This window comes from Hoplias malabaricus, chromosome 12 (assembly GCF_029633855.1).
Source record: "Hoplias malabaricus isolate fHopMal1 chromosome 12, fHopMal1.hap1, whole genome shotgun sequence".
In the NCBI taxonomy this organism is placed as follows: domain Eukaryota; kingdom Metazoa; phylum Chordata; class Actinopteri; order Characiformes; family Erythrinidae; genus Hoplias; species Hoplias malabaricus.
In genome coordinates this window covers 37,139,722-37,166,295 of record NC_089811.1, presented here as the reverse complement: position 1 = coordinate 37,166,295, position 26,574 = coordinate 37,139,722, and the positions used below count along the sequence as shown (strand labels likewise).

Below are 26,574 nucleotides of genomic sequence, written 5' to 3'. Positions count from 1 at the left end.
GTCCGCGTGCACTGAGACACTAGTAATTGGCCTATTTTAGACTGGTGTGTTTGTTGTGGCTCATTTGGGAATATTATTTCCTGTTAAAATGGTGTGTATGTGTGTGTGTGTGTGTGTGTGTGTGTGTGTGTGTGTGTGTGTGTGTGTGTTGTAGATGTATGCAGTGGTCTGTAGACAGCACAGGTTTGAAACGAGTAGAGCTGATCTTTAAACTCCTCATACAAAAATAGACACCTGGATCAGTGCATGAGCAGCCACAATGACTACTCTCTCTCTCTCTCTCTCTCTCTCAATTTGCCCTCTCTGCCTCTCTCCATCTGTTCTCTCTCTCTCTCTCTCTCTCTCTCTCTCTCTCTCTCTCTCTCCCCCCCTCTCTCTCTCTCTCTCTCTCTCTCCCTCTCTCTCTCTCTCTCTGGTCATATTCAAACACACATTTCAGCTTTGCCTTTGCCATGGATTTCAGGTTCCCTCCTCGTCTTCCTCAGCTCTAATGTTGAGTGATAGTGTGTGAAATATCAGTGTCCCGCCGCAGTGTTCGCTCAGTGAAAATATCCAGAATCATTACAGTTTACTCTGTTAGCGGTTTAGCCTCATAGCTGCAGAGGAAAGACCTCAGTAATGTTTACATAGTGTTTCTCTGGCCTTGTACATGTTGGAGACGACTCCATGTCCTCACTAGTCTTTCTCATTCCCACCACAAAAACATTACTGCCTCAGAAACAACACTTTGTACGTTATAGTCTTCTATTATTATTTCTCTTTTGATTATTTGCAAAACTCTGCTGCTGTGGAAACGTTGTCATGAAGATTCAACTGGAATAGCACTGACTGAATAAAATCTCATTTCATGTCGTAATTATGATTATTTACATTTGAAATTTCATCGTCGTCTTTTCCTCCCGCTGCATTGTGTTGGAGATACAAGGTCTTTGCTCAACAACAGCAGCGCTAACTGAAATAGCACGCACAGACATCCTCAACATCAAATTGAAAGCAAAATAAAGGGAACTGTGTTCTTAAATATCCTGTCTGTGCTCTTTATAGCAACTGCTCCATGTCTTAGATGTGATCTGCTCCAGTAGATGATCTTCCTGTTTAACGGACAGTAATAAATCCATCTTGATGAGGCTCCTATTGCCAGCTTTGACCAAATGCACTTATTTTCACCCAAGAAACCTAATTTAAGGTCAAATATGAGCAAAAAACTTTTTTAAATGCATAATTATGTGATTAAGGGCGGCACGGTGGCGCAGCAGGTTAGTGTCGCAGTCACACAATTCCAGGGGCCTGGAGTGACTGTCTGTGAGGAGTTTGGTGTGTTCTCCCTGTGTCTGTGTGGGTTTCCTCCGGGTGACTGTCTGTGAGGAGTTGGTGTGTTCTCCCTGTGTCTGCGTGGGTTTCCTCCGGGTGACTGTCTGTGAGGAGTTGGTGTGTTCTCCCTGTGTCTGTGTGGGTTTCTTCCGGGTGACTGTCTGTGAGGAGTTGGTGTGTTCTCCCTGTGTCTGTGTGGGTTTCCTCCGGGTGACTGTCTGTGAGGAGTTGGTGTGTTCTCCCTGTGTCCGTGTGGGTTTCCTCCGGGTGAGGAGGAAGGTAGGTGGATTGGCGACTCAAAAAGCGTCCGTAGGTGTGAGTGAATGTGTGTGTGTTGCCCTGTGAAGGACTGGCGCCCCCTCCAGGGTGTATTCCTGCCTTGCGCCCAATGATTCCAGGTAGGCTCTGGACCCACCGCGACCCTGAACTGGATAAGGGTTACAGATAATGAATGAATGAATGAATGAATTATGTGATTAATCTTGATTACTTTAATGATTAGACGGCGCTAGTTAAAACGCATGAGTTCGTTTTCTATTGATTTGTTCATTGTGTGTTTTTCTGTAAAAATTGAGTTTGTGTGAAAGAGTAAGAGAGTGGTTTTAGGGAAAAAATTGACCACTTTTATCAGTGAGAATCAGGCCCTTTCTGGACGTGCAGGCGGCATAAGAGCTGCTATTAACTCTGATGAAGGTCTTTGGCTTGAAAGCACAACAAAGTTCTCTATGCAATTACAGTCTGATAACACAGACCTGAAACTAGGGGGATATTACAGAGCGGCTTCACCCTGGTAGAGGGTCAGACGTGTTGCCTTTGTGAATAAAGATCTCTGATGCGTGTATTAAGACACATTATCATAATTAAAGAGATAAGAGCTAATCCTGAAGTGTTAATTAAGCCGGTTTCAGTGTTCCCGAGTGGATTGGTGGTTGTTTGATGATATAGGCGCCTGCCTGGTGTGTACTTCAATGTGCCGCTTGAAGAGATAACATTAGCTCAGCTGCCTTGTCAGCTTCTTGTTCTTCTGGATGGACTTTTTAATTAGCAAGCTGCTCATCTGCTTAGAACACGAGCCACAAAGATGAGCTCTCCTCATAAGCTCTGTGTGCTGTTTTAGAGTCGTGTACCACCAGATGATGCCAATAACTTACAGTTGTTTTAAAGGAGCAATAATTCACTTTTAATTGAATATTAACTATTTTCTAAATTGTATCCAAAAATGCTGACAAGTGACGAAACACCAAATCGCTTTGTATTCAGTTTCCCAGCTGTTTCTGCGCTAACTGTCCACTCTCTTAGCGCCTCTGACCTCACAGAAGCAGCTTGTAGTTCTACAAAAGACTGTTGCTCTGCATAGTTCAGCCTGTTCTATGCTTATAAACGGTGTGACACAGCGGTGGTATAAGAAGGAAGCTTCCCAGTGGTGCATTGCAGAGACTCAGCTGTTCTGAGGTCAGTGTTGGGGGCTATTAGGAGCCCTCTGAGCTTCATTTCGAGGGCGAGAGGAGAGCAGCAGGGTGAATGGAGCACAAACAATAGGTTTAATGAAGGCCCTATTCACAGCAGGACACCGTTCAGCACTCACTTAATGGATACTGGAATATTTTTGCTCTCAGTTTCTTCTCGCTTTTACAGCAGTTTCTTCTCTGTTACCCTCATCAGACTTGTGAGCTAATGCTAATATCCAGCATTTTGTTTTCTACCCAGACAAGCGTAATGAGGGAATATTAATTGTATTTTTAATGGGTTAAGTGAATGAACCCAGGACCATCTATTTTTAAGCTACTATCCGCTTCTAACTGTGTAAAACCCTATCACTGTGGAGTCTAAGGGTTTGATGGGGTATAGGGCTGTGTGCAGTGTTAGATTGGTTCATTATTGAGATATTGGCTCAGGCAGTGCCTGCACATGCTCAAACCAAACACAAAATTTGTTTAAAAGTGCTATAAATATCTTTTACACCAGTGATGACATTGGTCTAATTCTGGGCTTGTTGTTGGGTCAATATTTGATAACGGTTATTGATTTTGGTTCAGATCCAGATGTGGAACAAATCTGTCCTGAAACAGCACACACTCACACTGTGTGGAATGACGTTGATGGCTCTGTGTTTCTATCTGTACGACAATAATATTTGAGTAGTACCTCCTGTGGTTCCCGGTGGGCTCCGGACCCGCTGTGACCCTGATCTGGATGAGGTCTTTACAGATATCAATGAATACATAAATGTTCACTTTTCAGTGTGTGGCAGTGCATCATGTTCCGCAGCAGCATCACTGCAATATTCTGTCAATGCAGCCGTTGCTGTGTGTGCATTTTACTGCTGTGTGTATTCTTGTTATTAGGTGACACTAGATTTAGTGGAGCACATAATCACTTTCTGCTTCAGTGATGAAGAAGATGGTGGGAAAATGTCAGTGATGTTAATGTGAAGTTATTAAACAAATTGAATGGCTGTTTTTAATTTGAGGACTGTGGAAGGTGGTGATATGATGAGGCTAGGAGAAAGAGAAGCATTATTTTATTTCTTTATTATTATTATTTATTTATGTGTTTATTTTTATTAATTTATTTAGTTTTACTTTTTTTTAAAATTCAGGCCACTTTCAAATTTTAAAAACAGAGCTCCAGAGTCCCGCTCCGGGTGACTGTCTGTTAGAAGTCTGGTGTGTTCTCCCTGTGTCTGCGTGGATTTTCTCCGGGTGACTGTCTGTGAGGAGTGTGGTGTGTTCTCCCTGTGTCTGTGTGGGTTTCCTCCGGGTGACTGTCTGTGAGGAGTGTGGTGTGTTCTCCCTGTGTCTGTGTGGGTTTCCTCCGGGTGACTGTCTGTGACGGTCTCCAGTTTCCTCCCACGCTCCAAAAACTTGTTGGTGGGTAGATTGGAGACTCAAAAGTGTCCGTAGGTGTGAGTGACTGTGTGAGTGTGTGTGTTGCCGTGTGAAGGACTGGCGCCCCCTCCAGGGTGTGTTCCTGCCTTGAACCCAGTGATTCTGGGTAGGCTCCGGACCCACCGCCGCCCTGAACTGGATAAAGGTTACAGACAATCTATGAATGAATGAATTAATAAAAGCATTAACATACTAATTGCAGTGTGGCATTTTCTACTGTGTGGAACACATACCTCTATTTACAAGTACAAAGCATGAAAGAAAAAAAGTCTTTGCTAATAAACATAATTTTGGGAAATTCTCAGCACATTGATGGTGGAGTGTATACCCCATTTTATATGAACTCACTGAAAATGACCAGAATGTAACTGCATTTTGTAACAAAGGTCACTGGTAGGTGGATGATTGAAATGTTCAGTGGAGTCTGATTCCTTTCTAGAGAAAAAAGGCAAAAACTAACTGAAACTGAGATGTGTGCAATTATTTCTGTGCTTCTTTTCATACTGCCCTGTGAGAAAGTGTTAAATCCAAAAGCACTACTTTTTATGATTTCCACATTTCCCGTGGACTTCTATAGAAATCTATAACCTTTTCTCTACCTCTAAAACACCTTCTCATTCTGGGCACCTTCAGTCATCTTGGCGAGTGCCTTGTGGTCTCCAGTCCAAGATTCAGCTTATGGGTTTTTCCTGTCTGTGATTGGCTCACACCAGTTCCAGCTCTTCACATTATAACCTCTCAAACCTGCAGCAGATCATGGACTTAGCCACCCTCTCACACACACACATACCCCTCAGTCTGGCCTTGTTTCTATCTTTATCTTCATCCTTCCACATTATCAGTGTGATCTGTCATGTGTCGTGTTTGTGTCAGATAAAGGTTACATTAAAATATACTTGAAGTATTCCTTTAATGTTCTCTTTAATGAGTTTACTGAGGTGGGGGGGTGCAGCCCACCACAGAGATCCCTGGGGTCAGTAATGGAGGAAAAGATGGAGGGAGATGTTTGTAAGGAGATAGAGGGTGTCCAAAAACCTGGCATTTTTACAGCGCTCTCTTTAGTGCCGTGTGAGGGCAGGAAACCTGCAGAAAAGCAGAAACCTTCTTCAAACCTCCTTCCACTTCCTTCCATTTGCACACTATTTTCACCACAACTGTTAATTACATAACACTGCCATTCACGGTTCCATCTGTTTCAGGGGCTGTTTTTTCAGTCAGTCTGTCTGTCTTTGTCTAAACAGCTATGTAATCTCCATCCGTTCTTCTTGACTGTACCTCACTCTGTATCTCCTGGCCAGTGGCGGGGAACAGTCTGCTCTCCTGGGCCTGATTTAAGGCATTCAGAGCTATAAAGACAGAGAACAGGTGGAGAATGAGAGAATGAGGTAAGACAGGATAGTCCCAGGCTTACCATGCATGAGAATAAACCAGCTAATAGCTGAACATAACCTTTAATGATATGCCATAACAAACCAGACACACGGAAATGGGTGAATTCATGTTACACACCATAGTTCATTAGACCCAAAGATGAGGCTGAAGCATGAGGACATCTGTGACATCCCAAGCCATAATAGCTATCCTTTTTGACATATATCAAGATAAAGCAGGTCAAACATTCGCTGTGTTGTCCTCACTTCAGAATTAGAATAAGGCTTTATTCGTCAGGAATGTGTTTGGTCACACAGATGTTTCACAGTACAGTAACACACACATCCCAACCCAGGTTCTATCACACATGCCCTCTCTCACTCACTTTCTCTCTAACACCACGCTCCTCACAGACAGTCACTCGGAGGAAACCCACACAGACACAGAGAGAACACACCACACTCCTCACAGACAGTCACTCGGAGGAAATCCACGCAGACACAGGGAGAACACACCACACTCCTCACAGACAGTCACCCGGAGGAAACCCACGCAGACACAGGGAGAACACACCACACTCCTCACAGACAGTCACCCGGAGGAATCCCACGCAGACACAGGGAGAACACACCACACTCTTCACAGACAGACAACCGGAGGAAACCCACGCAGACACAGGGAGAACACACCACACTCCTCACAGACAGACAACCGGAGCGGGGCTCGAACCCACAACCTCAAGGTCATGACAAGTTGTGGTGACCTGTCAGAGGCATCCCAATGCTTTTAAAGTTCTCAGGCATGAAACATGTAGTGAGAGCACCTCTACAACAAGAAGTACATCAATATCCAGCAGTAATCAATGACATCACAAGAGACCTCCAGCAACCAAAACAACAGCAGAAATGTTGAGGGGGTATTAGGGAAAAGATCAGAGCATATTGACTGCCGATGATGGCCACTTGTGTTCTGCAGACCCAGGATGTAGAAGCTGATTTATGCTGCTCTAGAGCTAGTCTTTCAAAACACAGCGTGTACTGTTTTTGCTGGTGATCAGTGATCAGCAGGTACATACGCACCAATGCTGAGCATCATACTGTCACCAAAAACACAGCATATGCTCCTTTGCTGATAGCTGTGCCAGTTTTTCTAGCAGGATGGTTATAAGATATTTAGAGGCTGCAAAGGAATACTTCAACATTGTTTTTACACCTTATATCTGTCTCATGCATTTGGATTTACTGTAGCGCTGTACATTTACTATAGCATTGTACATTTACTATAGCATTGTACATTTACTGTAGCGCTGTACTTTTACTGTAGCGCTGTACATTTACTGAAGCACTGTACATTTACTATAGCGCTGTGCATTTACTATAGCGCTGTACATTCACTATAGCGCTGTACATTTACTATAGCGCTGTGCATTTACTGTAGTGCTGTACATTTACTATAGCGCTGTACATTTACTATAGCGCTGTGCATTTACTATAGCACTGTACATTCACTATAGCGCTGTACATTTACTATAGCACTGTACATTCACTATAGCGCTGTGCATTTACTATAGCACTGTACATTTACTATAGCGCTGTACATTTACTATAGCGCTGTGCATTTACTATAGCACTGTACATTCACTATAGCGCTGTACATTTACTATAGCGCTGTACATTTACTGTAGCGCTGTACATTTACTATAGCACTGTACATTTACTATAGCGCTGTACATTTACTGTAGCGCTGTACATTTACTATAGCACTGTACATTCACTATAGCGCTGTGCATTTACTATAGCACTGTACATTTACTATAGCGCTGTACATTTACTATAGCACTGTACATTTACTATAGCGCTGTACATTTACTATAGCACTGTACATTCACTATAGCGCTGTGCATTTACTATAGCGCTGTACATTTACTATAGCGCTGTACATTTACTATAGCGCTGTGCATTTACTATAGCACTGTACATTCACTATAGCGCTGTACATTTACTATAGCGCTGTGCATTTACTATAGCACTGTACATTCACTATAGCGCTGTACATTTACTATAGCGCTGTACATTTACTATAGCGCTGTGCATTTACTATAGCACTGTACATTCACTATAGCGCTGTGCATTTACTATAGCACTGTACATTTACTATAGCGCTGTACATTTACTATAGCGCTGTGCATTTACTATAGCACTGTACATTCACTATAGCGCTGTACATTTACTATAGCGCTGTACATTTACTATAGCACTGTACATTCACTATAGCGCTGTGCATTTACTATAGCACTGTACATTTACTATAGCACTGTACATTCACTATAGCGCTGTGCATTTACTATAGCACTGTACATTTACTATAGCACTGTACATTCACTATAGCGCTGTACATTTACTATAGCGCTGTGCATTTACTATAGCACTGTACATTCACTATAGCGCTGTACATTTACTATAGCGCTGTGCATTTACTGTAGTGCTGTACATTTACTATAGCACTGTACATTCACTATAGCGCTGTACATTTACTATAGCGCTGTGCATTTACTATAGCGCTGTACATTCACTATAGCGCTGTACATTTACTATAGCGCTGTACATTTACTGTAGCGCTGTACATTTACTATAGCACTGTACATTTACTATAGCGCTGTACATTTACTGTAGCGCTGTACATTTACTATAGCGCTGTACATTCACTATAGCGCTGTGCATTTACTATAGCGCTGTACATTTACTATAGCGCTGTACATTTACTATAGCGCTGTACATTTACTATAGCACTGTACATTCACTATAGCGCTGTACATTTACTATAGCACTGTGCATTTACTATAGCACTGTACATTCACTATAGCGCTGTGCATTTACTATAGCACTGTACATTCACTATAGCGCTGTGCATTTACTATAGCACTGTACATTTACTATAGCGCTGTACATTTACTATAGCGATGTGCATTTACTGTAGCACTGTACATTTACTATAGCGCTGTACATTTACTGTAGCGCTGTACATTTACTATAGCGCTGTACATTTACTATAGCGATGTGCATTTACTGTAGCACTGTACATTTACTGTAGCGCTGTACATTTACTGTAGGCAACAGTGTTCTTTTTTTTTCAGAAAGGAAGGGAGAGACCTTCAAAATTATTAATGGGTTTTGAGTCATTTTTTTGTTTATTTTTTTTTACTGGGAAATGCATTGTTATTTTTTTTTTACTGATCAATTGTATGATACAGATGCAGCAGATTGATAAACCTGGAAAAAGAACTCTAGTATATTCCTTTAAACAGGGAATCAGACAAAGATAAATGAAGAGGTCAGTAGCACTGTATTAATTCACAGTTCTGTTGGGCCATGTGGATCAGTGGGCGCACATTTATTTTCATTAAAGCCAGGTGTGTCACACAGAAATCATTTTTCATTTTGAACCTTGATCAATATGTAATTATTAAAGTGCATGTTCATCTTAGGACTGATAGCAGCCTGAAAGAAGGAAATATGAGCAATAACCTGAGGTTATTTACAGCGTTTTTTTTTATTGATTCCTGTTCCATAGCTTCAGTTTGTTAGACGGCATGGAGCAGAGTGAGCAGAGTGACAGGAGAAAGAGTGGCCTAGCTTGGGTTTTATTTATTTACCAACATTTATTGATTAGGGGGATGCTTGTTGGAAAGAATAAGTGGTTTAGCATGAAGACATGTCACTAAAGGTGTATTCCCTTCACCATCGAAGCTCACTGAGAGAGGAACAGGCAAAAAAAAAGCTTAAGCTATGAGCAGAAAGAAGGATGTACTCAACTGAAGTACATTTCTCTCTGGCATTTCTGTCTTTTAATTAGAGCGCTCTCACTCCCTCTGTGCAAAGTGATTTCTCTCTTTAACACTCTCTCTTCTATCTCCTGCCTCTCTTCCTCTCCCTCACTTTTGTCTTTTGTCAGCCCCCCTGCTGGTTCTCTCCTCTCTCTTCCCCTCATCTTTTCAGTAGGCTGAGTGTGTGTGTGTGTGTATGTGTGTGTATCTGTTCAGATTTCTCCAGCTGTCTATCAGAAGGCGGCTTCTCTAACCTGGGGCTCAGTGTGTGTGTGTGTGTGTGTGTGTGTGTGAGTGCGTGTGTAAGAGAGAGAGAGACAGAGAGAAAACTCAAAGAACTCTTGTACTCTGCAATGTGGTGGATGCCTGCGTATCTGGTAATACAGGCATGAAGGAGTTTATATCATAGATGAGTGTAGATATCAGGCGGATGTTCCTAATCCAGTGATCATTCAATGTATAACGTATATATACATAGTATAACATATCAGGCTTTGTGGATGGCTGGCTGCTGTTGCAGGAGTGTGTGTGTTCACTGCCATGAATGGGTTAAATGTGGAATGCACATATTGTTGTACTGTTGTGCAATTACAAGAACAGCACGTTTCACCTAATTAAATCAAATGGTGCTGATGTGAGATTGGCACTTAATGTTTCCAGAACCGTTTCTGCCTGTGTATTTATTTATGTATTTTTGTATCCAGCTTCTTAATACAAATTAAAACATTCACTGCTCATGTTACCTCCGAACCTGTTTACTTTGTGTGTGCTGCTCATATCCCTATGATATATTGTATTATAGGGTTGCAAAATTCCGGGAATTTTCAAAGTTGGGAAATTTACCATGGGAATTAACGGGAATTAACAGGTAATTATGGGAATTAATGGGAATAAAATGCAAATACTCAAAGCTAAAGGTGAGAAACGTACATATAGTCTGTAAAAAATATACTGAGGCATAATCTTTGGCTAAAATAATTAGATGTGAAAAAAAACAAATCTGCTCCTCAATCCCAGGCTCATGGCACATTACACACTGAAGGGTTACTGAGACCACCCCCCTGCACTGTTCATTCCTCCATCACAGGTACAGCATATGTCCAGGTGATTTATAGAAACCTGACACTCACTGAAAGCACACATTTAGGTTCATATTTTTATTGACAGAAATAGCATTGAAACATTAAAACAACTGTTAAACCAAGGTGTAATCTCATAGTTGTTTGGTGTCTGCTAAATCAGAAAAGATCAGTTAGTAATTACATTTAAGAGACTAGTTTACCAAGGCTAGCAGGCTAGCAAGAGCTTAGCTTACCAAGGCTAGCATAGGCTAGCTACCTATATATATTTTTTTGCCTCAACGGGTTTCTGTAACCAATAACTAATACTTATTCAATATTTATTTGAGCATGGAGGAAAAAATGCAGAGGCCAGGCTTGAGACGCTTGTGGGAAAATACCTTTATTTGGTTTGATGCTAAATTTGATCTTTTATATAAGAAGAAGGGAAGCTGCTTTGTTTAAAATTTTGAGTGGCACTTTGTTGTGGGGGAGGGCAGGTGGGGGGCAGGAGTTGCTTTCTTTTGATTGTTTTTTGATTGAAGTTTTGATTGCTCAATGAAAGAATTAAACATTTATAAAGTTCTGCTTGTGACTAACTATGTGTCATAGTTATTATCTGTGTTATGCCTTTATCTGCTGTTGACAAAAAATGGTACACTGAGAATAGTGTATGATATAGTTCATAAATTATCCAATTTCCTGTTAATCCCAATAAATTCCCATATATTCCCAAAGTCCATGGAAAGTTCCTGAGCTAAAGTTCCCATGGAAAGTCATTGGTAATTTACTGGAAATTTATCAAACACTATGTATCAGACACACTTCAGGATGCATGATCATTAGCAGAGCAGATCTGGGCAGTAAGTCTTCTCCTCTGAGCATACTGAGTTGTCCCATGAGGCTGTGTTATTATCTGTTTGAAAAGATGCAGTGGAGCATTTTATGCTATGAATCTGTAAAGCACCTTTTATACACAGTGCGTGTGCTTCACTCAGACAGAGCGTTGAAAACATCAGAATAATAGACCTTACTAAGAGGGTTGGAGTGGACTCAAGTTTAAAAAAACAGAATCACATTTAAATAGAAAAGCTGAAATATTTTATATCTGATCAATAAAAGTCTTTTATTCCCTTTTTATATATTTTATGCTCCTTTTGATATTTTTACTGGAAGTATCATTTCTTCGGGGCACTTTAACCTCTATTAATTCTTATCATTACATGAATATAAAGTCCAGAGTTTCAATTATCCCAGACCTTAAGGCCCTGCTGCCTGATAACACTGTGCACAGTCTATTAATTCAGAACCACACTGAGTCTGCAGTTCTGATACTCACTCCACCCTCAATCTTAATCCCTATGGGCCTTCTATCCTCTAAAATATGTGAAAGTTTACTTGTGGAGAAGCTTCACAGTATTTTAAGTCTCCATCTCTGCTCATGGAAAATGTTATTCTAATGTTATTCTAGAGTTATTTAAGAGTTTTCTGTCCATTCGTTACATCCACTTTCCTTTTTTTACGTTTGAAGGACATATGGTTGATGGCCAGTATTACATTTATAACATTATTCCGGGTGATATTCAGTTGAATTATGTAAAGGTAGGTACATGAAGCATTAGGAGTAGCATGGTGGATGTGTCCAGTTAAACCAGTTTTTAAAAATGTACAGTGTATTTGGCATTGTGGTGTTTAGACAGATATATAGATATCTCACAGCTGTGGTGATAACAGTCAGTAACTCGAGTGCTGACTAAAGCAATAGTAAAATCAAATATACACAGTATACACTTACCTCAGTTAGAGCTGTTTAGCCTGGACTTGGTTCTGTGTATTTACAGTGGAGCTGTTTGTGTAATGTTGCTTGTTCAAATCTGTGTCGCCCAAAACCAATACTTGTAAATAGGTCTGTGCGATATGACCGAAATGTCATATCCCGATATAGGTCCATTCATATCCCGATAACGATAAATATCATGATCTAACACGTTTTATGTAAATTCAATGATTTTTAAAATATTAAATGACCACATGGAAAATAAAAGGTTTCTATACGTTGAATTATACAAAGTCAAGTAATTAATTATATTTTCTCACGTTTATTTCTTCCTCTATTTAGAACATATATTATGTACTTACAATTTTCAACTGCAGTCCAAAGTATCAAAAGCAAACATCTAATTCCTTTTTATAGTAAAACTATGACAATGTTTGTGTGTGCCGCGTGTCATTCAAACAACAAAAAGACTGCAGTAAAGCGTGTATTTAAGCAGTAGAACACGAGAGGGAGTGTGTTATCATGAAATAACAGCACAGCTGTGATGCGACGGCCGTCTCAGCCGTGTTATTTCACAATAACACAAGATGTCGAGTGTTCTATTGCTTTTAAACTACACCTCGGGTAATAAATAACATATCTCAAATTTCCACATATTCCCTTTGTAGTGAACTATAAGTAGGGAGGTAACTTGGTGGTTTCAAGTGGATTATACACTATTCTTATTGAACCACAGCTGCATGACTTAATTTTAAACATTTGTGCTCAGTTTTAAACCCATAGTCATGCCTCACGTGATGTTAGTGCACTATGTAGGGAATGAGGAGTGATTTGAGACACACCCTGAATGTGAAAGCTCCTCATGAACACTAAGGAAAACACAGTTACAGCAACTCACAACCCACACAAACACACGTACACGTACAAACCTCACTTCCAGAAGACTTTGGGACACTGTTAATTCTCATGAACCTTTATTTAAATTTCACTGAACAAATTGATTGTGTTTAGAATCTAATTTCAGCAACACAGTCCAAAAATGTTGGGACAGGCAAAATAAGAGTGCAGCGCGGTTACAGACAATGAATGAATGAAAAAAATAAGAGTGAAACGTTTAAAGAAAATTCATGTCACACTGTTCTGGAGAATTACACTATTAGAAAGTGAATAAAAAATACATAAAATGAGCATTAATCAAAAGTTTTGCAAGTGGAAATAGGCCGTTTCTCATCACTTTATGCCAAAATTTGAAGAAAATTTTCAACCAGTTCAGACAGAACATATTGCTGTGCAGGACTTCAAAGAATGTGTTCCACATCGAGTTCAAATGTGATAAAGATTTAGGGAGTCAGGGGTAATCCCTGTGTGTTAAGATTAAGGGAGGGAACCACTGCTGAATGTGTGTGTGACCAGCGAGCCCTCAGGCGACATTGTTGGAGAAAGTCATGCTAACTTGTTGGACATAGCCACATGGACTCGGGAGCACTTTGGAAAATCAAAATCACTTAACACAGTTCACCTCTGCATCATGAATTCAGCCTGAAACTGTATGATGTAAAAAGGAAGTCATATATCATCACTGTCCAATTAAAAACATGTATCTACATTGTTATGGATTTTTAGTGTATCATTTGAACACAGCAGCTGTCCTTCACACTGTGAGGAATGCACCAATAGAAATGCTCCAAAATTACTTGAAATTAAATATACTTCCATTGAAAGTTAAGAAAGTTACCATTTTTTTTAGCTGGACAGCGACGATATTAATTTTGTGCAGAAATTCCGGCGTGTTCTCTCAGTGTAAAGTCATCTGAGCTGGACCGAAATACAGTGGAAACATGTTCTCTGGTCTGACGAGTCCAGGTTTCAGCCTGTCTTTGGGGATGTATCCAGATCTCCAGACTATTAACAACAAGAAGAGCAAAAATCAGCACCAGTGTTGAGGTATGTGGTCTGTATATGTGAAGGGACCGTTGATGTGGCGGCGTATATTGGTGTTTTGGAGAGACGTATGCTGCATCTTTCCCATGGAGCTGTGTGTCTATTTCAGCAGGATGATGCCAGGCCTCATTCTTTAGTTACAACAGTGTGGCTTTGTGACTGAACTGTCTGCATCCAGATTTGTCTCCAATGCCCCTTTCACACATGCACGGTGATCCCTGTTTTTACCTGGAGGTCGCACACAGAGGCTGTTTTGGTGGGGGCACGGGGGGGGGTGGGGAATAAGGTTGACCAATCTCCACCCAGGCGCGGCTCGCCGATATTTCGCTGCCCCCTGACAGCGGAGGAGCTGTATTAGCACTTTTTACAGTTCATGAACTAAATTTGGAACTGTTCGGCACGTTTCCACCAACAAACTGGTTCACAAACTAGAAAAGTTCAAACCAAGGTTCCAAGAAGACTCAAGAAACAGAGTTCTTTAGATGGGAAAAGCGATATATGTGTGAACTCGACCACCCACAACATTCATTATGGATATTACCTGGACTTTATCCTGGTAGAGCCCTAGTGAAGACTGAGTAAAGTCATAGTCAGTGCATGTGAGAACAGTGCTGGAAATATTTAAATAAATTGAGTCTGAATCTGAATAAATTGAATCTGAAATATTCAGGGGTTTCTCCTGAACTCACTGCACAGGCCCCATTTCCCACTGCGAGAGCACGCCTGGCGCAGAACATCTCCCGCTGTGAGCTGCCTGTGTGAAAGATCCGATACCCCAGAGTTTCTCTAGAAAATCTCATGTGTTCATGTGTGAAAGAAGGATAACTGAAAATGTAGAGACTTTAGACTTTAAAGACTTTGTCTCAACTTTTCTGGAAATGGGTTTTCCGCAGGAGGCAGTGTTTGTCTGTGACCAGACCAAGGCCTGAGGGTCACCACTAGCAAATGGATGTGGTTAAATTTGGTCAAAATGGGTCTCACACATCAACTGCTGAGATGAATGAATGCACCTGCTACTGAAGGGTTTCAAGCCTAATGTAAATGGATATCGTCTTTGTCATGTTTTTTACAATTTTTTTCAGTGTGTATCTGTTTACAGAGCTCTTCTTCTGCTTATCTAAAGCCTGTAACTCAAATATCAGATGTTCACCCAAGCCTTCTGCAAAATATTCCATCTGGACGTGCTTAAACGTCTAAGAACATTTTCACTAGGTTATAAGCATCAACAAACATCCGTCCATCCATTCATTATCTGTAAGCGCTTATCCAGTTCAGGGTCGTGGTGGGTCCAGAGCCTACCTGGAATCATTGGGCGCAAGGCGGGAACACACCCTGGAGGGGGCGCATCATCAAACAAGTAAAACGTAATAATGTTTAGACACTTCCCTGAAATGTTAGTAACAGTTGTTTCCATAAGCTAGTGTTAAAATGTTTTACACTTTATAATAATATCGTCCAGTAAATTTAATGCGGGCGTAATGATGATGCCTTTGGAGAATTTATGGCTGTTTTTTTTTTTAAACAAAGCGTTTCTTTATTTTTAAATTATGTATTTGTTTATTTTTAGGGCCATGGGAATGAGAATTATGACTTTACAATGCTATCAGCCATTATCCAGAACATTAGCAAAAAATATGAGTTTGGAAGGGAAGTTTGTTTCTCTGTGGTCTGAACTCTAGAGACTCAGTGTCCTACATTCCATGACTTTCTCCACAGGGAATGTTTGCTCTCTCTCTCTCCCCCTCTCTCGCCCTCTCTCTCTCTCTCTCTCTCTCTCTCTCTCTCTCTCTCTCTCTCTCTCTCTCTCTCTCTCCCCTCCACTCACTCCATCATTCTTTCTCTCTGCCAGAAAAACCCACAGGATAAACAACGACAAAGCTGTTCACACTCCCCTACAGTGTGTTGTGTGTCAACATTTCCAATACACATAGGGGAAGAAAGACTCATATCCCAGAATGCCACTGGATCCATAACTCAAAAACTGTCAAGAGAATGAGAATGAAATGCCAGAGCAGCTGGGATTTGTGGCTCTCTGACAAGGGCAAAAGAAGAGCATGTGTGCAGTGTCAAAAACCAAAATATTATTAATGTTCATGTGTATCCCGGGAAGAAGTAGTGGACCATATTGAAACAGAACTTTGAAGGTTGGATGAGAGATGTTAGTTAGCTAAGTAAAATATTTCTGCTTTGTGAGATGGGTCATTGCTTTGCTGCTTAGTTCCACTTATTTAGTTGCAGTTTTTAGCTATTGGTTTGTTTACTTCTGAAGACTCGAGTGTAACTACAAACACTGAATAGACTGCAATAGGTTAGTCTCCAGTGAGTGATAGTAGTGGCTCATCCAAATATGTCACTGGCTCACTATACACATAAAATTAGATTAGCTAGTGAGCCAGTAGCGTATTTCATTTTATTATATATAAACAGTAGTAATTTTACAGGTGTGGGGTTTGACAGAAAATCTTCCACACAGAAACTTTCACTTGTTAATTGTGTTACAGAGGAAGGCGTGTAGGAATTAGTATTCTTACACTGGGACTTTTACTGCCCAAGTTAGGAGTCTAATCCAAGTTTGCCGCCCAAAGCACTACCTCAACTAACCCTAACCCTAACCCTAACCCTCAACTACTGGTGCCATATCCCCCTGCCCTCTCTTCAGACGACACTCCTGTGAGAATCCTCAGAACAACTGACCTCCCCCTTTGTGGCGTTACTGAACAGTTTTGACTTAGTTGTGTTTATGTAGATTTATTGTGCTCTCATAATCATTGTGTTAACAGGCTACAGACTTATACTACATTAAGCTCAGAGTCAAATGCCTTTTAAAATTCCATGCTGGAAAACAAAGTGGTGCCAGAGGGAAGAGTGGGAGTGATGCTGTGTTTAATTAAACATGATATGGTCGTGTAGAAATCGCTGCACCTTTTCAAAGGTGTTTTTGCAGTGGTGGGGGAAAAGCTGCCTCCAAAGTTGCTGCAGAACGTCTGGATCACCTTGTTTATAATGAACTTGATTTGAAGGAGAATAACAGTTGGTTATTTACCTTTGCAGTGAGGCCTCAAATCTCACTGCTCAGCTTTTACACACTTTAACAGCGGAAGATATGGTAAAATGTGCTGCTTTAGCTTTTAAAAGGCGGGCTTTTAATGGTTTATCTACAGTTTGAGACGGTATTTAAATCAAATCAAAACAAGGCTATTTGCTTCATTAATCATTTTCAATTGCTCAATATTTGCATTGGTTTTCAATGTGTTCACTGAAAAAAATCATCTAATATTGCCATGCAAGTACATGCACATCGTTAACAATCTCCCAGCGAATCTCTGGCGCTACATGTGTTAGAGCTCAGGAGAATGTCCAGACCAAGTTCTGAAGAAGAGTGCAGATGTGAAAATGGCTTTAGAGTTTGATTTGAAGTGAGGTTGTCCTCAGCCAGTGCTGACTTTCTTCTCAAATGAACATTTTACAGACATTCTTCATGCCGCCTTAAAGTTCAGCCAGATAAAGATATCTCAGTAGTGGGTAATTAATCGGAAACTAATGGAAATTAACATTTAGAACTTCTAATCAACATAATCTTATTGCCTATATTATAAGTCACCCAAGTCTTATAAGTCTGTATTGATTATATTGATTATTTTTATTCTGTTATGTCCCCACTGTGTGTTCATGTACTGTCCCTTTAAAACCACACTACCAAGCTGTAGTCACGTGATTCTGCCCCTTATCTGCAACATGGAGGAGAACCTAAACGCAGAGGTCAACCGAGCGACTCGCACCAAAGAAAAACACAGTGTTTGTGGTTTGGACGAGTTGTGTTTGACTATGATTAAGATGACAATCAATAGGCAGCATAATGACGTGTCTAAAAATAGGGACAGCCCACGTGTGGGGAGCGTGCTCATTGTGACGTAACATGCTCTCTATGTAGACAGCTCACTAGGTTTTGGAACAGTCAGTGGGAGTATTGTGGTGCTGCTCCAGAATCAGTGATTTGGTGTGTTCTCTCTGTGTTAGCATGGGTTTTCTCCAGCTGCTCAGGTTTCCTTCCAAAGTCCAAAATGAGTGGGTGATACCCTGTGACCAACTAGTGTCCTGTGCAGGGTTTGTTCCTGCCTTGTGCTCCCTGAAAAGAATGAAGTGGTTACAGAAAAAATCGAGTTAAACTAATGAATAAATGAATGAATGTATTACTGTTATCGTAGAGTAGATGTTCCTGCACCACACATGCCAATTGTTTCAGACTTTATGCTGTAGTCAGAATCCTGACTGTGTGAAACTGGAGGATGTATTCCCCTCGCGTCCTGAGGGTCTGGTCATTAGAATCCACAGTTTTCTGTGAAGATTCTCGAACCCTGCGCTTCCTCTCACTGCTGTTTGGAATTTAAGCTTCTCTTCAGAATCCCAGCAGAAAAGCCATGGACTTGAGGTTCAAAGGGCTCCGATATCTCTTCTTTCTCTCTTTCTCTCTCTTCATCCATCTCTCCATCTGTCTAGCATCCGTTGCTCAGCCCCCGCTGTCTGGTTGCCATGGCGACCCCTGAAGTACAGAGTTTTTGATTTGGTCAAGCTAAAAGTGCACCACGCCACTCGTTAACTAAATGTCAGCTTCGCTTTCGCAGTTCAGCAGAGGGAGAAAGCTTCATTGGCCCAAATGCCAAAAGTCCACCTGTTCTTTCACTCAGTCGTACCTTTAGGCCACTGTGTTTACACCACACAGGTTTTAATACCCTCACATCTCCAGAGAAAAGCTAAAGACCTTCACATTAACCATCCTCCTTTTTAAGCATTTGCATCTGAAAGGCTTTGTTTTTGTGTATTTTTTGTCATCATAGTTTACTTCATCAAATCTGTGTTAAATCAAGGTCCTATTTGTGGAGCTTTAAAGGGCCACCTTCACTCTGTTGTTATCAGAAGTTGGAGTGTTTTAGTCAAGCACAATAAAAGTCAACTAACAGACAGAACCAGAGAGAATTATAAAAAAATACATTAAAACAAAATTAAACGAATCTAACATTAAAATGATGTGGAAGAGCTGCTGATGGCACGACCACATAAACCAAGGCTGAACACATGGCTGAAATCATTTAAAAAGACTCTTAATGCCAGAGAAACTAAATAGCTTTTCAAAATGGACTTAAAAGTCACTATTGTAGGGGACTGCTTTATGAAGAGTGTTCCAAAATCCTGAGGCGGCTACGGCAAAGGCCCAATCTCCTTTGAACCTCAACCGAGAGCGAGGGGTGTCTAAAAGCAATTGGTCAGAGGAACGTAGGGCACGTGGGGTAGATCAAAAACAAATAAGATAACAATAACAAAGAGAACTTTAAAGATGAACAATAACACTTTGAACTCAACTCTGTATTTCGTGTGTATTTACATGCGCTAGTCTTAAAAGCACAGTAACGAAAGGGTTAAAGGGCTGTCAGAAAATGGCCGTGTACAGATGAAATAGGACTGTCAGTCTTTATACAGTATGTTTATGTATTTTTCAACATGTGCAAACCCCATCAAACAGCTGCAAAATGGCGGTTCCTTGGCACTGATGGCAGTGATGTAGAATAACGTTGTCTTGATGTTGAATAACGTAACTGAGATATTTGAGTGCGTGTCTGTACTGTTTTGTCCAGTTTTGTTTGTGCCCAGATCAACAAAACATAAAAAATATCCTTGCCAGTGGAAACTTCGGCTACACTGAATGAGTCATACATGGAGAAGAAGGAGTGTGTGTGTCTGTGTTCAAACTCACTTGAATAGCCATTAGTACACTCTAACACACACACACACACACACACACACACACACACACACATAAACACAGTCTGTGACAAACACATTAGGAGTTCATGAGCACAGGGAAAGCATGCCAGAATCCAGATGTACTGATGTGGAAACACACACACACACACACACAGAAAGAGAGAGAGGGAGAGAGAGACACTGGAAAAACAAACGCAGGGAAAGAAGGAAAGAGAGAGAGAGTAATAAAAGGGAGGGAAAGACAGAAATAGTTGGAATAGATCTTGTCTTTTGCTGTATGTAGGAAAATGAAGATGAAGGATATTTTAATCATGAAATTTAAAGTGAGACATGAACAATCCTCAGTGCATTTGTTTATTTCTTTATTTATTTTTATTAAACTAAATTTAATTTGCAGTTTTGTGTTGTCTCTAGAGGTCAGACCTCAGCTCTCCAGTCTGGAGAAGTGGAGGGAGGAGTGTGAACGTGCTTCACCCTAAATCCTTACTTCCAGCTCAACTTGGCAGCACGTGATAGGCCGACCTTCTGCTCACGTGACCATTACCTCAGGAGGAGAAAGGAAAAAGAGAGAAAAACCCGCCTAGAGTTTTGAACGGAATGAAGGTGGGGGCTGATGTGTTGTGAGAGATAAAGACAAGGGGGGAAGAGCAAGAAAGGTCCTGGAGGGAGGTTAAACCAAGGATTCTCTACTTTTCAGTTCCCTGAAAACAGAACGAGTGGAGGAGGGAAGGGGAATGAACAGAGCTGGAAGGAAGAGGGGAATTAACTCCAAGCACTTCTTATAATGTAAGGACGTGTTTTCTCGCAGTGGCTCAGTGCTGCCCCCTGCAGTAGACAAACTCCATCTGAAACCCAGAGTAGTTTTGTGTGAGTGGTAGCGCACTCATGGAGCAGGAATGTGATGTTGTAAGGGCAACATGGACAGCATTATAACAGGCGTGGGCTTCATTTCCCAAAAGCCTTGCAGTGCTATACTCCTTCTGCTGTGTATTCACTTCATTCGCCTCACCATCTGCGAGTGAGGGTTAGTAAAAAAGTTAGTAGTTTAGAAGGCAGACAGTTTCAGAGAGGATGAGGGGGAGGGTGTATTTTGCAGGTGATTGTCAGCCCACACTAAAAGTCTTTCCTTAAATACACTCCATTCGCCCCCAACCCCCACACCCCCACACCCCCGCCCCCTGCTTTCCCTGAAGACAGCTACCGTGTCTTTGCAGTTTCATGAGCTACATTCATCCAGCCTTTTCTCATTTCCTTAGCAAGTTCCCTTCCCTGGTCCTGCATCTGTCTGCTTTATTATTAAACCCTTTATAGGTTGAAGTGGGTGTGTCTGAGTGGGAAAACACAGAAACATTCAGAGGAAGCTCAAACACCAATCAAGGACCTCGCCTGCCTCCCCCACCTTCAGTTATTGCTTTATTTCAGGAACAGTACAACGTCTGATTATTTTTCCACATATTCCACTTAGAGCTTAGAAAAACAGCTGAAATATATATATATCTCACAAACAAATATTCAGCTAAAAAAAATCAGCTAACGTTTACTGATCATTTTAACGACCTATTTTTAATGAGGAACGGGAGGCACTTGATTTTTAACCTAATTCTACACAAATAAACACATTTACAGGAATGTTATGTCAGTTTAGAGTTAGTGACATCATCAAGATGTAAATTACTGTATTAACTTCACAAAATCTTTATAAATAATACCCCTCGAGTACAAGACATGGCTTCATCTTAAATCGTGAATAAGGAAGGTTTAAGAAGTTGGTTTTAAGTGTTGTTTTCCTGCACAGTTCACAGTAACTAGTAATAAACCTTTTAAATGATTGCCATTTAGAGCTCGTACCATTATCAAAGAATGTGTTTCGCTGATTAGGAGCCGGGGCGGGAGCTCGTTTGGGGTTTGTTCATGAAACTAAATAATGTTTGTTGATTTTTTCTGGTGGTCCACATTTAAATGAAAGCATTAAACATTTTTCTTATCACTAATGATGACTTCTCACACAATAATTATTTATTTATCACCCAGACCTACTTTCACTCCAGATGTTCTGCGACAGAGTGGTTACAGAAACAACACTATGTAAATGCCTCGGCCAAAACCAACGTTTTCCGATCTGCACGTGTTCTTTGACGTATTTATTCATCATAGATAGACTCTGTTTTGAAAGTTGAGGCATGTTTTTAAACCCTGATTAAGTTTGTTGCCTCTGACGTGGCGCTTCGACCTCAGGTAAAATGCCAAGTTGAGCACAAAAAGCCTAAATGTGACAGAGTTTATCTTGGGTCTTGCTCTGACTCTGAACGGTGTGCATCACCCCTCTGGTGTCTTTTCTGTTTGTTTGTTTTTTCTAGCTGTGAAGGTGTTTCTGGAGGTGTTCTGCTGTGGTAACTCTGCTTTGCTTTGGGTGGCCCTTGCTTGAGCTTCTGGAAACTTCCTCTTTGCTTCAGTAGTTCATTTGCTGCAGTTGGAGGGTCGGACATGCTGTGTAGGTTTGAGCACATTTCGTGGCTTTTGTCCCCCACAGGAGTGTCATTTATTATGGAGCAGGAGGGGAGTGTGTTCCACACCGTGCTCACCCTCTTTTTCACCAAGAACATCTTGTTGTCAGGGTAACAAGAGGCAGCGGGCCTCGTGGGAGTTGGAGGGGAGCAGAGAGGTTTCTGCCATTTTTAGAGATAGATATCTATCTCCACTCCCTGGATGCCACATGACACAGTGTGTGTGTGTGTGTGTGTGTGTGTGTGTGTGTGTGTGTGTGTGGATATTCATCACGTTGTGGGGATCAAAACTGTTAACACACTGACATTGTGTTGTCCTCATGGAGACAAAAAGTCATGCTCTCATTACATTTTAAGCTAAAAATACTTAGGCTCAGGGCAGTAGCAGATATGGTTAAGGTCTGGGTAAGTCTCCATGTAATGAACGAAACTCTATAAAGCGTGGAGACCAGACTCGGCACAGGCCTGGGCTCGGCGATCTCATCCACAAAGGGGCGCTGTGGCTGTGGGTTTTTGTTCCAAACAACCAGGAAGTCACAAGATCAGTTGTTTTACTGAGACCCACTAATTAAAGAAGTGAAATCAGGTGAGCTCCGGCCTGAACGGACTACAGCCCAGCAGCCACTCCGGCCCTCAGCGGATAAGACTGCCCACCCCTGATATACGCCCTTTACGCAGTCAGTGCCTCACAAGGACTTACCACGGTGGTTCACAGCTGCAGTCTTTCGGGGGCTGATGCTCAGCACATTTATCTGTTTCCTCCGCTCTAACACACCTGACCTGGCTCATTAAGAGCTCTGTAATTAGCCGAGGGAGCAGATGAGATGAACTCGATGTGTTTGATGAAGAAAATGTGCAGTTTATGGCTTCCCCAGGCCTCGGAGAATCAGTGACCTTCAAGGTATTTAGAGAAGTGTGATATTTGCTCGCTGAGCGTTCCTTAGTGCAGACAGAAATCTCAGCATGTCGTTTACTAAAGAGCTGATACATAATCAGGACCATGCTTAGACCTCTCATCTCCAGGCTTGTTTTCACTAATGAGATTTCCTGCTTCATAAAGAATAAAATCTAATTAGTCAAATCAGGTTCTGTGGTGCATGGCTGGAACACCTGCTTTACCCAAGTTCAATATCCATGTGCAGACCCCAACCCACAAGTCTAATCACTGTTGTACAGCGCCATCTAGTGAAGAGTGTCTGTTATTGCAGCCTACGGTTTTACAGGGTTCCACTGTATTTGTTCGTGTACATCCTGAAGATTGTCGACACCACTGGGTGAATTTGGCCCCTGTGAAGTTCATCAGTTGTGGATAAAGTACATGCTCTGTTCAGATCTCTGCAGAAAAACCTGAAAAGAAATGGCTTTTCCCTGGAGCAACATGAGCCTAATGTCACCATGCGAATTACCAAATGTTGGCTTCTGCAAACCTAAAGTGTGTGTGTGTGTGTGTTTCTCTTACAGGAGACTCAGAGCAAGTCAAAGGTGTGTGCGAATGTGTTCTGTGGAGCAGGGAGGGAGTGTGCCGTGTCGGAGAAAGGAGAGCCTAGCTGCTTGTGTATTGAGGTAATGTATATTTTCCAGAAGATTCTCAGTTTTTCAGTTGATCACCTGAAGACTTTAAAGCTTCAAATATCTTCACACATTTAAAACTATATTTTAAAATTCTAAAAGTAAGTAAGTTTGCCATTATTGCCCTTAACACCCCACTATTGATCCTCAGGGTTCGAGGACAATCAGAGGGAGCTCCATGACACATTTATGGCCCACGGTCAATGGTTCAAAAAAACAGTTGAATTCCAGCGATGTGAATGTGCCCTTAGTGTGACGCAGAGGCAGTGCATAACAAACCCTTGCCTTCTGTCTGATCAGAGAAATAATTCATGGAGAAAGATGAATGATTTTGAATCAGTTATTTAAAATTTAATTTATTATCAGTTTAATTGAGTTAAAACACAAATATGAAATGCTATAATTGATGCTGTATTTTAATTTGATCTTAGCTTCAATTTTTGGTCTAACTGTCCTCTGTAGCGCCCCCTGAGAAACATGTCTGTTTTTAGTCAGAGTAAAGGCCCTGTGCAAAGCCCCAAAAAAGCCCCCAGTCTAGACCTCTATAGAATTACAAATATGCTGCTTTTTCAGCCGTGTTATAAAGGAAAAGAAATCTATTGATTTTTAAAAATGGATAAAAATCACAAAAGATTTAGTTGTAAAGTAACAAGAAATGCACCAGAATTACATTATAGTGGGATGCTCTGGAGTACTTCACCATTCCCAAAGCTAAGTGTCGGCTATACACTGTATTAGTTTACACACACACACACACACACACACACACACCCACGGCAAAACGCCTTTATGCTTAGATCCTGCGCCAGAAACCAGAGTCAAAAAATGCTATGTTCGGTTAATGTCTTTGGAAAAATGCATTTAAATAGGTGTTTCCTCTCTGTTTAAAGAGCAAGACAATGTCGATTTTAATCAAATTCATCCTTTTGTTTACAATTATGTATTCATGTTTTCTCAAGTCATTCTGACTCTGGTATTTGTTTATTCTAATTATGTACTCATTACATATTTAATGTACAGTAATTCACAACAATTAATAAGAGTAAGAGTCTAAAGCACACAAGTGGCATTTGGGTCATGAGCTGTGGTCATGTGCATTAATATTGACCACAGTACTCTACAAAAGGGTCTTTTGTGTGTGTGTGTGTGTGCGTGTGTGTGTGTGTGTGTGTGTGTGTGTGTGTGTTTTGGAGGGCATGTGTCTGCCACACAACTCAGCAGATTATTGACTTCAAAGGCTCATTTCACACACACACACACACACACACGCAGTGCTGTCACAACTGGCACCCGTTCATATGAACAGGCTTAGTGTAAGCGGCTCTGAATGGAGCTCCTCCAACTCAATAGGCATAATTCCCCTCCATAGAGCAGAATGAATGATGGTGTTTAGACCCAGGTTACGCTGCAGGAGCTCGAAGAATATAGCGCCGTCCATGCCTTTCCTCTCAGACTTTAGACAAATACAGTAGGATATGATACAGGTTTTTACAATACACTACAACACCTCAAGAAGCTTTACCCTTTAACCTCTAAACAAGAAAACACAAGTGAAACACAGGTTAAACACAGGTTAAACAAAAGTTAAAGAAAAGTTAAACACAGGTTAAGCACAGGTTAAACACTAGTTAAACACAGGTTAAATACAGATTAAACAAAAGTTAAAGAAAAGTTAAGCACAGGTTAAACACAGGTTAAACAGTGGTTAAACAAATGTTAAACACTAGTTAAACACAGGTTAAACACAGGTTAAACAAAAGTTAAAGAAAAGTTAAGCACAGGTTAAACACAGGTTAAACACAGGTTAAACACAGGTTAAACACAAGTTAAGCACAGGTTAAACACAGGTTAAACAAAAGTTAAGCACAGGTTAAACACAGGTTAAACACAGGTTAAACAAAAGTTAAGCACAGGTTAAGCACAGGTTAAGCACAGGTTAAACACAGGTTAAACACAGGTTAAACACAGGTTAAACACAGGTTAAACACAAGTTAAGCACAGGTTAAACACAGGTTAAACAAAAGTTAAGCACAGGTTAAGCACAGGTTAAACACAGGTTAAACACAGGTTAAACACAGGTTAAACACAAGTTAAGCACAGGTTAAACACAGGTTAAACAAAAGTTAAGCACAGGTTAAACACAGGTTAAACACAGGTTAAACAAAAGTTAAGCACAGGTTAAACACAGGTTAAACTGGGAGGATTTCAATTTCAGTGTCAAAGTTATGTGTCACGTATGTCGTTATATACGGTACAACTAACAGAAGTGCTTTGATGATGGATAAATCACATGAAAATATACAGTCAGTTATAGATCTACAAGATAAAGAGATTTTAAAAAGGAATGTATATAAAGGTAAAAAGATATATATAGAGATGATAATATGATAAAACTGAGGGAAGTGTGCAAAGAAAATGTGCAAATCACAGCATGGTAAATAGTAGTGTGCAATTCAGAGGTGAATGTCTTTCATTTTTAAACAACCATTCAGTCATTTTCTCAAAGGAATCCCCTTCACAAGGTGTCGTTAAACACAGATCCTGTTTTAGACAGAACCCTCACTTTGAACTT

The 26,574-nt window shown here is 40.9% G+C and overlaps 1 protein-coding gene across 2 annotated transcripts in view; it reads left to right on the top strand.

The window, feature by feature from the left end:
* Positions 1 to 26,574, top strand: part of fstl1b (follistatin-like 1b) — a 68,545-nt gene that overhangs the window by 23,114 nt on the left and 18,857 nt on the right. Inside the window, exons 1-2 of one of the 2 annotated variants that reach the window (XM_066641047.1) lie at positions 23,124 to 23,334; positions 23,895 to 23,996. In XM_066641047.1, the coding sequence (XP_066497144.1) occupies positions 23,296 to 23,334; positions 23,895 to 23,996 (141 nt within the window). In that variant the 5' untranslated portion in view covers positions 23,124 to 23,295. Of the gene's footprint in view, positions 1 to 23,123; positions 23,335 to 23,894; positions 23,997 to 26,574 lie in introns of those variants that run through there. The other variant, XM_066641046.1, reaches the window with a different exon arrangement.